The sequence below is a fragment of the Mucor velutinosus genome, assembly GCF_035048745.1.
Source record: "Mucor velutinosus strain NIH1002 chromosome Unknown tig00001545, whole genome shotgun sequence".
NCBI lineage: Eukaryota > Fungi > Mucoromycota > Mucoromycetes > Mucorales > Mucoraceae > Mucor > Mucor velutinosus.
In genome coordinates, this window is record NW_027041925.1 from 400,732 (window position 1) to 413,496 (window position 12,765).

At 39.2% G+C, this 12,765-nt stretch overlaps 3 protein-coding genes across 3 annotated transcripts; 2 read left to right on the forward strand and 1 right to left on the reverse strand.

Moving 5' to 3' along the window:
- Positions 1 to 1,310: 1,310 nt before the first annotated feature.
- uvi31 (BolA domain UV induced protein Uvi31) lies at positions 1,311 to 3,153 on the forward strand (the record flags this gene model as incomplete). The annotated part of the gene is made up of 4 exons (XM_064825566.1): positions 1,311 to 1,697; positions 1,767 to 1,950; positions 2,079 to 2,720; positions 2,774 to 3,153. 4 exons carry the CDS (start codon positions 1,311 to 1,313, stop codon positions 3,151 to 3,153), a joined length of 1,593 nt encoding a protein of 530 aa, XP_064676784.1.
- Positions 3,154 to 4,309: 1,156 nt separating this feature from the next.
- On the forward strand, positions 4,310 to 7,663 carry CIC1_1 (proteasome-interacting protein cic1; the record flags this gene model as incomplete). Its single annotated transcript, XM_064825567.1, has 4 exons — positions 4,310 to 4,881; positions 4,942 to 5,088; positions 5,148 to 7,006; positions 7,062 to 7,663. The coding sequence occupies 4 exons, from the start codon at positions 4,310 to 4,312 to the stop codon at positions 7,661 to 7,663; spliced, it is 3,180 nt and encodes a 1,059-aa protein (XP_064676785.1).
- A 1,533-nt stretch (positions 7,664 to 9,196) lies between these two features.
- On the reverse strand, positions 9,197 to 10,495 carry RPB8 (DNA-directed RNA polymerases I, II, and III subunit RPABC3; the record flags this gene model as incomplete). Its single annotated transcript, XM_064825568.1, has 1 exon — positions 9,197 to 10,495. One exon carries the CDS (start codon positions 10,493 to 10,495, stop codon positions 9,197 to 9,199), a length of 1,299 nt encoding a protein of 432 aa, XP_064676786.1.
- Positions 10,496 to 12,765: the final 2,270 nt, after the last annotated feature.

Here is a 12,765-nt window from a genome sequence, read left to right on the forward strand (position 1 = left end):
CTTCATTTTTAAGGTGAAAAAAGCGATCGTTTGATTTTTGATGGAAATCATGAGGGGTACCTCATGCTTTTTGGTCAATTTTTGGCCATGTTTTTTGGGTCCTCAAAAAGTTGAGCAACGGTGTCAGGAAGTTACTACTACTCGAGTACAACAATTTGGCGTCATTCTGGTGGCTCAAAAAGGTCTACATGTCAAGATATGAAGGCTTGAAAGCTGGCAAATTTGGTTATTGCTTTATAGAGTTTACTTACACAGCATGAATCACGTTTTTGGTAGATGCAATTAAACCCTCATATAGATCAATGTTACCGTGTTCGATTAAACGCCTTATTACCATGGTTTTGCACCTTTGCTTCGCTACGGTAAAACACCCCTATAAATCAATGCTATCAAGCGTTGAATTAGATGCGCTATGTTCTTCCCCAAAACCCCCTCCCCATTGCCGACTTTGCCGGTGGGTGTATTCATCTTGTACGGCACACAATTCTTTAAATTTTTGAAAGGATATGATTTGTTTGTCTACTTTTTTGAATGTTTTACAGTATATATATTAGATACGTTTACCTGCAACTTGGAGAGTTTAAAGTTATATTAATTGCTGATTGCTTACATACCTATTAGAACGCTGTGCATAATGTATATTTTATCATATACTTGAATACCGAATCATAAACATATATAACAGATCATTCAATTGGACATTTCTGTTGCGCTTGTTTCCGCATCACATTTTATAAACGCCAGAAATGAGGCTTCTTGTTCTTGCGCTGAGTGTGCTATCAGCTCAAGGTATAGTCGCATGGGACATTCGAGGCTGGAGCGATAAGTGGTGGAGACAAGATACGACGCCCATCGAACACAAACATCACAAGCATTATCGTCACCACCATCTTCGCGCACAGCTATGCGAGCCTATTATCACGACATCATTGAAACTCGCAACCACAACCACGAAAGACACGAGAGGAGCGCTTCCAACAACCCTAATCGGGCAAGGATCTCAATTAAGCATTACTGGAAATCTTATTAATATGGGTGTAAATTGTGGCAAAAGCTTGACAACATTAGCTGTAGGTGAACTAGGACCATAGCAGAATAATGGCTTACAATTTTTTCCCCAAGTATGGCATATTCAATGCCATCTTTTTTGGCAATTTTATCACCACAGAAGCCCATGAGATTATTGGGCCATTGGCAGTAGGAGGATATTTCTCTGGCCATGCTTATACCATCAACACGCAATATGGAGCTAATTGTTCAGCTTTGAGCAGCAGTTTTGCAGCATACGCTTTGATTGTATGAAAAGCAGCATGAATTACACGTACAGTGATGTCCATGTGCATGGTGCTGCATTCTTGCCAGATGACGCCAATACTGACAACATACAACAGTTGGATGAAGCATGTCCTGTGGCCAACGATCGAGGCACTGACCTCATGGATTTTAGGCTGGTTCAAATGAACGCCATTCTCGCTTCTATACAATTCCACCTTATGGAGCCTACTCTTCACTTGAGCAGTGATGGTACGCTGACAAAAATTGGGTATAGCTCCACAGGCTTTGGCGTAATCACATTTGGTACCTGCAAAACGTGTTCCTATGCTGACACTTTCTCGTCCCCAGACGCCATCTACTATGGCATTGGAAATTGGAATGGCCCGATAGGCATGTCCTGGTCAGAACGACTAATTATCAATGTAAGATTTTATACCATATACCACGCCATAGACGTCGTTCTAACATGACTCATGGCTGTTTGTGCACAGCTTCCAGTTGTTAAAAATACAACAATTACGATCCAAGGAAACCAGCCAAGTCTAGGAATGAGAGTGTGTAGCATGCTTTTAAATTTCTACCCTTCCAACGAGACAGGCGGTTATATTCCAGGGATTTTTCAAGTAGATAGAACAACAGGTGGGCGAATTGGAGGATTCTTTCTCATGCCTAAAGGTAAGTTTTGGGCTTATTGGGGCTCTTGAGAGCATATGTGTTCACTGCGTTATCAACAGGCGATATCATTGACGAGAATCGTGGTGCTTTTGCTGGCCAGGTGATTGCAAACAATTATCACTAGCTAGGCAGTGGTATTGAAATACAAGATTATCAAGCTACTGGCGGAAGTTGTCTTACAACAGATATTTGTATCCCTGTGTTTTTGGATGATGCTTTTATTGGCGATCCTGGAATCGTAGATCCGGGGAATAGCAGCACAGAAATCGGTAGCGAGGAGAGTGATAGCAGTGAAGAAGGCAGCGGTTTTGATAGCAGTAATAGCGAGGAGAGTGGAAGTGAGGAGACTAGCAACAGTGAGGAGAGCAGCATCCAGGAGAATGGTAGCAGCACTGAAAGTTCAAGCAGCCAAAGTCAATCTGAAGAACATATTCTTAGTAGCACTGAAGGTAGTGAAAGCAGTAGTAGCGAAAAGAGTTCAAATGGCCCAAACAACAATATTGAACAAAACAACAGCGCAATAAACAGCCAAGCCAACTCAAGTAATGCAGATCAGATGCCAAGCAGCGATAGCTCTGGTAACTATATTGGCAGTACCTCTGGACACTTCTTTCCAACCAGTGAAACATCATTAAATCTTGACTCCAGTAGTGCTCAAACTCCTGAAAGTAGCGACATATCAGGTAATAGTAATCCATCAAACACCAATGCATCAAAAGGTAAGAGTGTTAACAATGCTCCGATGCCTACCCGCGGTCCAACAGAAACAGGTAATGTTATATACATGGTTTTCGTTGCAAAGGAGTCTAACATTGATGAATAGGTATCAAATGTCATACACATCACCATCACGTTACTACAACACAATATCAATGTGATCAAGGGTTCATTCATGACGAGGAAATTCTTGCTTGCGAATATGACAACCATCATCACCATCGAAAAGACTATTATGCTGGCGATGATGTGGAATTCGGGCTCTATGATTACAATAGATTCGATGAAGAGTGTGATATAGGTCACGGCATTGTCAACTATGATGAAGATAATTATAAATGCTACTATTACAAGTACAAAGGTAAAAAGCATCACGGTGATCATGACGATGACGACGGGGAAGAAGATGAGGATGAAGATGAAGATGATGAAGATGATGAAGGGGACAATGAAGAAAATGAAGCTGGCAATGAAGATGATGAATAAGCAAATGTAGAAATTCCATTTTTTCAACAATAAAGTGCTGGTTATAAGATGCCCTTTAAAATAAATCAGCATAGTATGGAATACGTGGTATTCAATCTGATGTTATTCACCACAAGACCTGTTTCTGATTTCACAAACATGATATGGACAGATGCAGCACATGCAAACAGCCATGCTCTCAGCTTCACTTGATAGCAGGCTATCTTAAAACATCAGTAGCAATAAGCTTTAATTTAAAGTTTGATTGCTTGGAAATCAGGCGTTACCCTGTCAATCCCATTTGGCGTTGATCAAAATAGGGTGCTACATGTATACTACATTGCACTCCTTTTTCGCGCACACTATGGTCCCACTTTTAGGTCAGACTAGTACTGATTTTTATGAACTCTAAAAAAAAGCTGTTTCATAGTATAGCTATTTTGAAATATGATACTGATTGCTACTCAATCATCGTGATACGAGGCTGTAATTTCTATTAGGCCTGTTTCCTCTAGTGAGGCGCTAATTAAGCCCTGTTTACGTTAGTTGATTGTAAAATTTACTTTTACTAATATGCATTACCTGGAACTACAATCATTCAGGCCATTGGTAATAGCATTCAGCTTGGTAATGCCATTCAGCAGATAATACAGCACATGAAATGATAAAAATTGCTAGTAAAAAAAAAAAGGCTTTTTTAAATAGAGTATAAAAATAGCTACATTATAAACAGATGCGCATCCTTACATAACAAGAAATAATTAACAAATAGCTTATTTATCTCTCACTGGTGTGATTTAGTTTTATCCTCTCACACTTTTGTGTTCTATAGCTCAAAAAAGACAGTAAGCCACATCTCTCAGACATACAGTTGTCATGAATAAATAGCATTGCATTCCACAGCTAGCCAAAAAGCGACCTTGTTCATGTTTCCAATACAGCAGCACTGTTGTATGATAAATAAGGTGCCATCACTCAGCATTTGGCTTACGACTGTAGATTTGTTGGCATGCATATAACATGTACGGAACAACCTTCATTAGGGCCTCCGGTGCTGATCACATACATATGCTTGTAAACAGTAGTAACCTGTACTCGACTCTTACAAACTTATATAAGGAAGGATAAATTGCGTTCATAGCATTTTACATACAAACCAGTTTATCAGTTATTCATCATGTCTGCCTTGAATGCACCTGCCAGCGTTAGTTTTGCCTTAGGTCAGTCTGTGCCTCAATATTTCAAGGCCTTTACAAACTACATGAATCAGCAAACAGAGCTTCATGCGGATAAAGTGTTTGTTCGCTACTATGCCAACGGTGTACTCAAAACATTATCATACAAAGAAACTGATCGGCTGGCCATCAACTTGGCTTCCAAATACGCTTGTACCGTGCAAGACGTAGACGTAGTATCCTTTATCAGTGACCACAATGTCGATTACCTAATTGTTATGCTAGCCTTACTCAAGTTGCGTGTTCCCATGTTTGCTATCTCACCTCGAAACTCTGAAGCTGCTGTGATTGACTTTCTTAAGAAAACTGAATCAAAGCTCCTCATCACTGAAGCAAAGTACGAGTCTATCGGAAAAGCTGCTTCAGCACAAGTCGCTGATGTCAATCTGATGGCCATCTCTCCTCTTGACATTGACAGCCTTTTGAAACAACCTTTAAATCCTCACTTTTGCGAGTTTCTAAACTTTGAATTCTCTGAAGAAGATATCGACAGAATTGCAGTCATTACTCACAGGTGAGAAGGATGATGTGTGTAGTGCAAGCTAGATGTACCATTAATGCACTACATATATAGCTCTGGCACTACTTCATATCCTAAACCTGTCGGATTCAGCAACAATTACATGTTTCATACCATCAATGCCTTTGAGATTCTGATTAATTCAAACGAAAAGCTCGATAGTTTGACATCCGAGGATGTTCTGCTTCCTATAACGCCCCTGTAAGAATTGCTCTTTATTGAATCAGTTCAAGAGTATCACTAATGGTTTTTTTGTTCAGCTTTCATACCTTTGGCCTGTTTGCCATATTTTCAGCAACCACATATGGCGGCAGTGTGGTGTTTCTGGAAAAGCTACCAGCCTCACAAGAAGAAATTTTCAAAGCTTTTGTTGATAATAATGTCACCATGTTTGCTGCCCCTCCAATTATATATGAGCAGATGGCCCATCATCTCAAGCAAACAAATAAATTTGCCGCTGTACAAAGACTCAAATATGCAATTACTGGAGGTGCCTCATTGAAGCGTGAGATATTTGAATGGTTTCATGGAAATAACGTCAATGTACGTCTCATGTATGGCTCTACAGAAACCAACACGGTGATGGCCTGTAATCTAGATCGCAATAGTAAAAACTATGGATCTCTGCGAATGTTTCAACGAGATGCTCAAGGACAAACTTACGGCGTATTTGAGGCCAACGATGAGAATGAACCCAATATCAAGCATCTCTACATCCAGGCCGGTAGTCCTATGTTGGGCACTCGTATCGCCAATCGCGCTGATGGCGGCTATAGTACACAAGATCTGTTTATCGAAAGCACTGAATTCCCTGGTTATTATACATACATTGGTCGTCGTGATGATACTCTTGTCATGGAAAATGGTGAAAAGACAAACCCCTTGCCGATAGAGGCTACTATTCGCCAGAGTCCAATGGTTGAGCAAGTCGCTGTTATCGGCCATGGCCGTCAATGCACTGCTGCTCTAATCCAATTGAATGCAGAACTTGCAAAATGTTCTTCTGACGAGAAAATATACAAGACCGTGTATAATGCTGTCAAAGAAGCAAACAATGAATGCCCCAACCACAGTAAGATCTTTCCTCAAATGGTGAAAATCCTGCCATTAGGTCAAGAGCTTCCGGTCACTGCCAAAGGTACAGTCATGCGCAAAAAGGCTGAAGTTGCTTATCAAGACGCCGTTGAAATGATGTACAAGGACTTTTTGAAAGGACCAACAACTCGTGCTATCAGCAGTGGTAATGTCGATACATCTTCTTGGACTTTTGAGCAAATTGAGGATTTCCTGATTGACAGTGCAGCACAAGTTTTGGATATTCCACGCTCGGTTATCGAGGACCATCCGAAATCATTATTCCACCTTGGCCTCAATTCTATCAATGCTATTCAGCTTCGAAACCATGTCTGTGAATATTTTGATCATGTAGCTAGCAACTTTATCTACCAGCATTACAGCATTCAATCAATGGTGAAAACGCTGATGAGCAACAAAGGAGAAGACAGACAAGAGCAGACTGAAGAGCGATACCATCAAACTCAAAGATTGGCAGAATCCTACATCAAAAAAGCCAAAAAAGATTTTTCCCGTGCGAACAATCAGTATGATAAATCAACGCCCAAGGTGGTGTTATTGACTGGTGCCACTGGCTCTGTTGGGTCTTTTATATTGCGTGAATTGCTACGGGATCCTACTGTAAGGAAGGTTTACTGCTGTATTCGTGGTGAGGAGCATCAACTGAGAGATCGTCTCGTCGAAGCCATTACACTTCGTTCACTGGATGTATCGTTGCTGGAACCCAGCCGTGTGGAGGTTTTGCCCATGCGTTTCAATGAGCCTTTTCTTGGTTTGACTGAGCAGCGTTACCGTCAACTCAAGAAGGAGGTAACAATCGTCCAACACTGTGCTTGGTTGCTCAACTTTAACATGCCAATTGACCACTTTGACAAGGAATGCATTCAACCCTTTTACAACCTACTGAAGTTTGCTTACAATGAAGTCAACCCAATGCATGTCCACTTTGTGTCTAGTGTCTCTGCCAGCGCTCTTTCAGGGCCTGTAATTGCGGAGGAACCTTTACCCTTGGACTCTCATGTTGCCATGAACATCGGATACAGTCGTGAGTTTGTACCCACCTCTCTTGCTATTACAATGCTAACACATCAACATTATAGAATCAAAATTTGTGGTTGAAATCCTTTTGAATTACCTCACAGCTGAAAAAAACTTTCCTTGCTACGTCGAGCGTCTTGGTCAAGTCTGTGGTGACTCTGTGAATGGCGTTTGGAACGTGTCTGAGCAATACCCTCTCATGTTTATCGGTGGTGGGTCCATCATGAAGTGTATGCCCAGATTGAACACACAAATCGACTGGATTCCATGCGATTTTGCAGCAGCTTCTATTGTTGACGTTATGATGAAAACGTATCATTTACCTGCAAATACAGATGAGTCCATCTACCACATTGTCAATCCTCACTCAATCCAGTGGAACGACGTCCTTACTGCGATGAAAAGGTCTGGCATGAACTTTGACATTGTTGAGCCTACAGAATGGGTCAAAGAGCTCGCCAAGGATGATACCAACCCTGCTTTCCGTCTCTTGTCTTTTTACCAAGAGACGTTCAAGGATTCTTTCAAAATGTCTGAATGGAAGACAGAAAAGACTTGTGCTTTGACGCCTACCATTTCTCAATCGCCTGTTCTTAATACTGATCTGTTTAGTAGATACTTGAACTACTGGAAATCAGTTGGTTTCTATCATCCTTCATATTAGTTATGCCATATTTAAATAAATCAATGATATTGTGGATGCAAATGTAGATGCTATATAGCTGTCTTTCGCATAAAGATATTATCCTGGTTATTATAAGCAAGAAATCTTAAAGGATACCAACACAATATAGTTTTGAATGTGCTGTGTCAGCATAGACATTAAATAGGACAGCGATTAATAATATTATAACCAAGCAAGGCACAAATTGTTAATATGGTAAATGAATACATAGTTAAAAATCTTGTATGATATACGTCTTCTGGCTGACATTTCGTAAGGTGCAATATTGCATTAATATCAAGTATTCGTTAGAGTAATGATCTCTCTAGATAAGTATTCCAGGCGCTGTTTTTAAAATACCATGCTTACTTTTTCTTCTTGGACATAATGAAGTTGACACTGCTATGAGGAGTACGTTCTTTACAAATACTGCTGTTATCAGACTATGCTTATGAATCCGTAATAATTCTGTCCATTGCAACACACGGTTCTATTAGCATATACTGTACTTATAAAAGTAAAACTCACTATTCTAAAAAATTAGATCATTTTGAGATGCTCGAATACAGTGATTTTAAAACTTGAGCGTCAGTGATACCATACAAATTTGAGTTTAGGAACCTGCTCTGATTGATCAAGATGCTTGTCAACTCAGCGGGACCCCCTTGATGGTCGTCCACAGCAGAGATACCATATTTAATCGTAAAAGTAGGCTTAAAGTCTATCCACGATGTTGAACGCTGATAATTAAGAAGAAATGACTGAAACGGAACATGCTAAGTCGGTGTTAGCATGAGGAGGATGTTGCAGTGAAATCAGGTTTAATAGATCTCACAAAAAATAAAGCAATAATAAAATACAATAGAAATCAACTGTATTTTATTTGTGTATAAAATGAACTGAAGATCCTGGAATTGAGTAAAAAAAGAAGAGTGTTTATACATTTGCAACTAGCTTGTAGGATTAGTGATGATAGAATGCAATAGGTGCTGCCATTGCGACGATATCTGGCAAATGTTGTTGATGTTTAATTTAAAGTGGTAATCAATGCAAGAGCACTGGCCATAAGGGTCGATTTGAGTAACCTTGATGGGCTTGGGTGAGCTATTGTCATAGCATGACTTAATGTAACCTTGATGGTTTAAAGTGTGATGTTTGTTATTGAAGTATGGAGCTCTTTATCTGGGATATTATGCAACTATGGCAGCAGGGCATAGTTGTTATATTTGAATATGCTTATTATTGATTTGATCTTATTAGGATAAAGATAACATCACTTATTACGACCATCATGGGTGTGATTGAATACACTGTGATCAGGAGTGATTCATTCACACGATGTGCGATACACTATTTTCAGAAATTATTGGGACATTTTTAAAAAAAATTGGTACTAATTCTGAATAAATATTGGGTCTATTTATAATTAAATTTGGGACAAATCTTGAACTATTTTGGAACACTTGCCTAATTAATATTGGGACACTTATAAAAAAACATTGAGACATTTTCAGAGAAAGTAAAATTCATTTATTACAATGGCTCTTTCGCCAAACAAACATCGAATTTCTTAACAGAGTAGCGAGCAGAACCTTCAAGATCACTGTACAATACATCATTGCATGCATCGGTAATCCTGGTCGAAAGTGTTTCAGTTTTTAAGAGCCTCTCCCTCTTGAGTTTACTCTTGACCACATGCCAGAATTGCTCAATAGGATTAAGCTCAGGGGAGTATGGTGGGAGGTAAACACATCTGTAACCTCGCTGAATGATATACCTCTCGATATCCTTGGCTGTATGGATGGGTGCATTGTCCATAACAAGATAAAAATCTTTGAATTGCTCATGCTGGTCCATGATATCAATCGTTTTCGCAATAAAGTTAAAGTAGTGGCCAGTTACAGTACCCACAGTTGTTGTTGCTTTTCCAGAAGAAGTGCCAGCTAACTTTCTTTTCTTGTTGGATGTTCCAGGCAACCTCACTTGAACATTCAACACTCCCCATACGCTAGTTGCGCCAATAATAGTGGTAGTTTTCGCTCTTGTTTGAGGTACAGGCACTTCAGCTCGAGTTCCTTTCTCTGACCAAGCCATTGTTCGCTTCAAGTTAATATGGAAAGCTGACTCATCAATGAAAACACAGTTGGACATGTAATCCATGTCGGTTTGGCTCCATTTGACTACCCAGTCGTACCGGTTTTGAATGTTTTCAGGCGAGTTTCTTTCTTTGGAATGGAAATGAGCTTTCTTGAAAGTCAAGGCAAGATCATTGGTCATGTAGTTGTAAATAGTCGTTTGGCTGATAGTCAAACCCGAGAAAGCCTTAACAAGACTCTCATGAGCTTGTTCGATTGTTACTGATGGATTATCTTCAAATTCTAGTTTTAGGTGCTTCGTATGGTCTTCGTTCAAAATCTTTGGTCGACCTGCTCTCTTAACTGGCTCTTCATCGTCCTCAATTTCTTTGTTAACCTTTTTTTGATCCTTTGCGTACCATCTGTAAGCGGTTGTTCTTGATATATGGCCGTGCGCTTTCCAAGCTTGATTAGGATTCATGCCATGGTCGTAGATAAGGATAAAAAATCTTGCCTTGTCTTTGTCTGTGTAGCTGTTATATTCAGTCTTGGGCACATTTTTCTTATTTTTAATCTTTTTCTCTTTTAGTGCGGTCAATTCTCTTTCAGGTGGCTTCCTATCAACATAAGTATTGTAGTTGGTAATGTCACCGAGAGGGAAGGCTTCGTTGTCTACATCCATTTCAACAGCTTCGTTTCCATGCCCATCGACTGGAGCATTTATTCCGTCTTCGTAGTAAATTCTGATATCTGACATTTTATGAATAACGAAGAAAGCGACTATGATTTCATCTCAAATCCCATTTAGTTTTGTCTCATTATAATTTCGAAAAGTGTCCCAATATTAATTAGGCAAGTGTTCCAAAATAGTTCAAGATTTGTCCCAAATTTAATTATAAATAGACCCAATATTTATTCAGAATTAGTACCAATTTTTTTTAAAAATGTCCCAATAATTTCTGAAAATAGTGTATAAGCATGCATCTTTACTTTAGTATGTTTAAATGGTTGTTGATGTACATTTGAGTGCTTTATTAATAGACTCATATAGCATGAATTTGAATGAGTGCTATTTGATGAATTTTGGTTTTCAATCAAGTTGCGTTTGGGTGGCTTTTTCATTACAGATGAATCATGGCATGGAATGCATCAGTAGGTATCATGAATTTCTGTTCAGTCCATTTTGGTACGTGATTTCATTGTTTGTCCCCACCCATCGTGCTAAAGCCGACTTATTAGTGTGTCCAGTAACAGCTATTTCTCCTTAAATATGAGTGTTTAACATTGTGCATAGACTATAAGTCTAGTTCTACGGCTAGATATGGCACCTTTGTAGTGGACGACCATCAAAAATATCCTGCTAACATGATGAGCACCTGATTCAATCCGAGCAAGTCATTAGCTTCAAATTTGCATATAATTATTGACGCTCAAGTGTCAAAGTTACTGTAACTGTGCATTTGAAAAAGCAAGGTCTGAGCCTTGCAATTAAAATAAAAGCGCCTATTACTTGGAAATTGAGTTCTGTACGACGCAGAACATCTGGGTCATCAGACAGAAGCGTAATTTATTTACTCTTTTGGCAGTGCAATCCACTTCGCTGTTGTTTTAGGTCGAATTCTGTTCAAATCTAGCCATTTTCAAGCACGAATAACTCATGCCACAAAGAGTTTTGAGCGCTTGGAATAGCACCACACGCCTTCTCTTGGCCACGCTTTACTTTTTGGTGCTTTTTCTCAAATTATTTTGGGTCATTGCAAATTCATGAAAAATCCTCATTTTCACATGAGTATATGCAAGTGAAAATTCTTGAAAATCAAACGATCGCGTTTTCACGTCAAAAGGAAAGACTTTTCCTATAATACATATTAGATCAAATTGATCGTAAAGACAAAATGCAACTTTGAAAACTCTTTCTATGAGACTTCTATATGCTAAATTTTGACATATTCACAGAAAACTTGTTTCCATATTTTTGGGAATTACTTATTATTTTTGGTCTGAAAGTTGAATGTATTCAGCATCATTCGATGCGCCTTTATTGACTCTTTATAAATGTATTAGAAAGTAAAGTATTATAGCGACATTTTCCATAATCAAATTTAGCAAAAACGTTCAAAGAATGTTAGATCAAGTCAAATTTGAACACGAAAATACCCACTGCACAATTTCAAATTAAAATGCAGCAGTTGCGGCTGCCATCACGGCAGAAGGCTGAGACCAAATCTACTGGCCGTGACGTCGGGTAGAGCGCCCTCTCATTTTTCCATACCACAGTTTTTTACCCTTTTTGCAAAACGCGTTTTAGTATCAAACCATGGTGGTTTTGGACACCGTTTAATTGATAATAACACTCTAGCTTTCGATAGCTCTGTCTTGTACTGTTGCAAAAACTTGATGCCGCTTTTTTTGAAGTGGAATATAGTAGGTACCATTCGATAACGGGCACTAGAAGACGTAGAATCAGCACTAATCGAATTTGTTTATTACGCTTCGATAATTTTTTTTTTGCCTGTTTGACGTGGGTGCTGTTGCCATTACTTCTCTGCTGTCTCTGTTGTCTGCTTCTTTTGTTTGTCATGTCTAATGGTTGCTTTGATCTTTGTCTGGTTTCTGGTGTCGCTCGCTCTTCGATTTTTCTATGCTGCTGCTGTTGTTGCTGCTGGTATTGTTGCTACTGCTAGTCTGGTCTTTCTTGGTCTGCTGTCTCTGTTGTATACTTCTTGTTCTCTGGTCTATCTCTAGTGATTACCTATTCTCTGGTGTATCCGTGGCTATGGTAAGTGGTAACTTTTTTCTTCTGGTCTCAATGATATAAAGCTTCTCTGGACGCTTTTATTGTTGCTTCCTTTCTCATGATAATGCATTCATGATCTTTGCTTTGTTACGCTTTTTTTCTTTCGTTGGCTGTGATATGATCAGCTCAGCGGATGCTTGCTATGTTGTTGCTTCGTATGTACGAACAGCAAGTATGATTTGCTGCTATATATCTGTATTGCCTTTGTAATACTACTTTGTTATATGGCT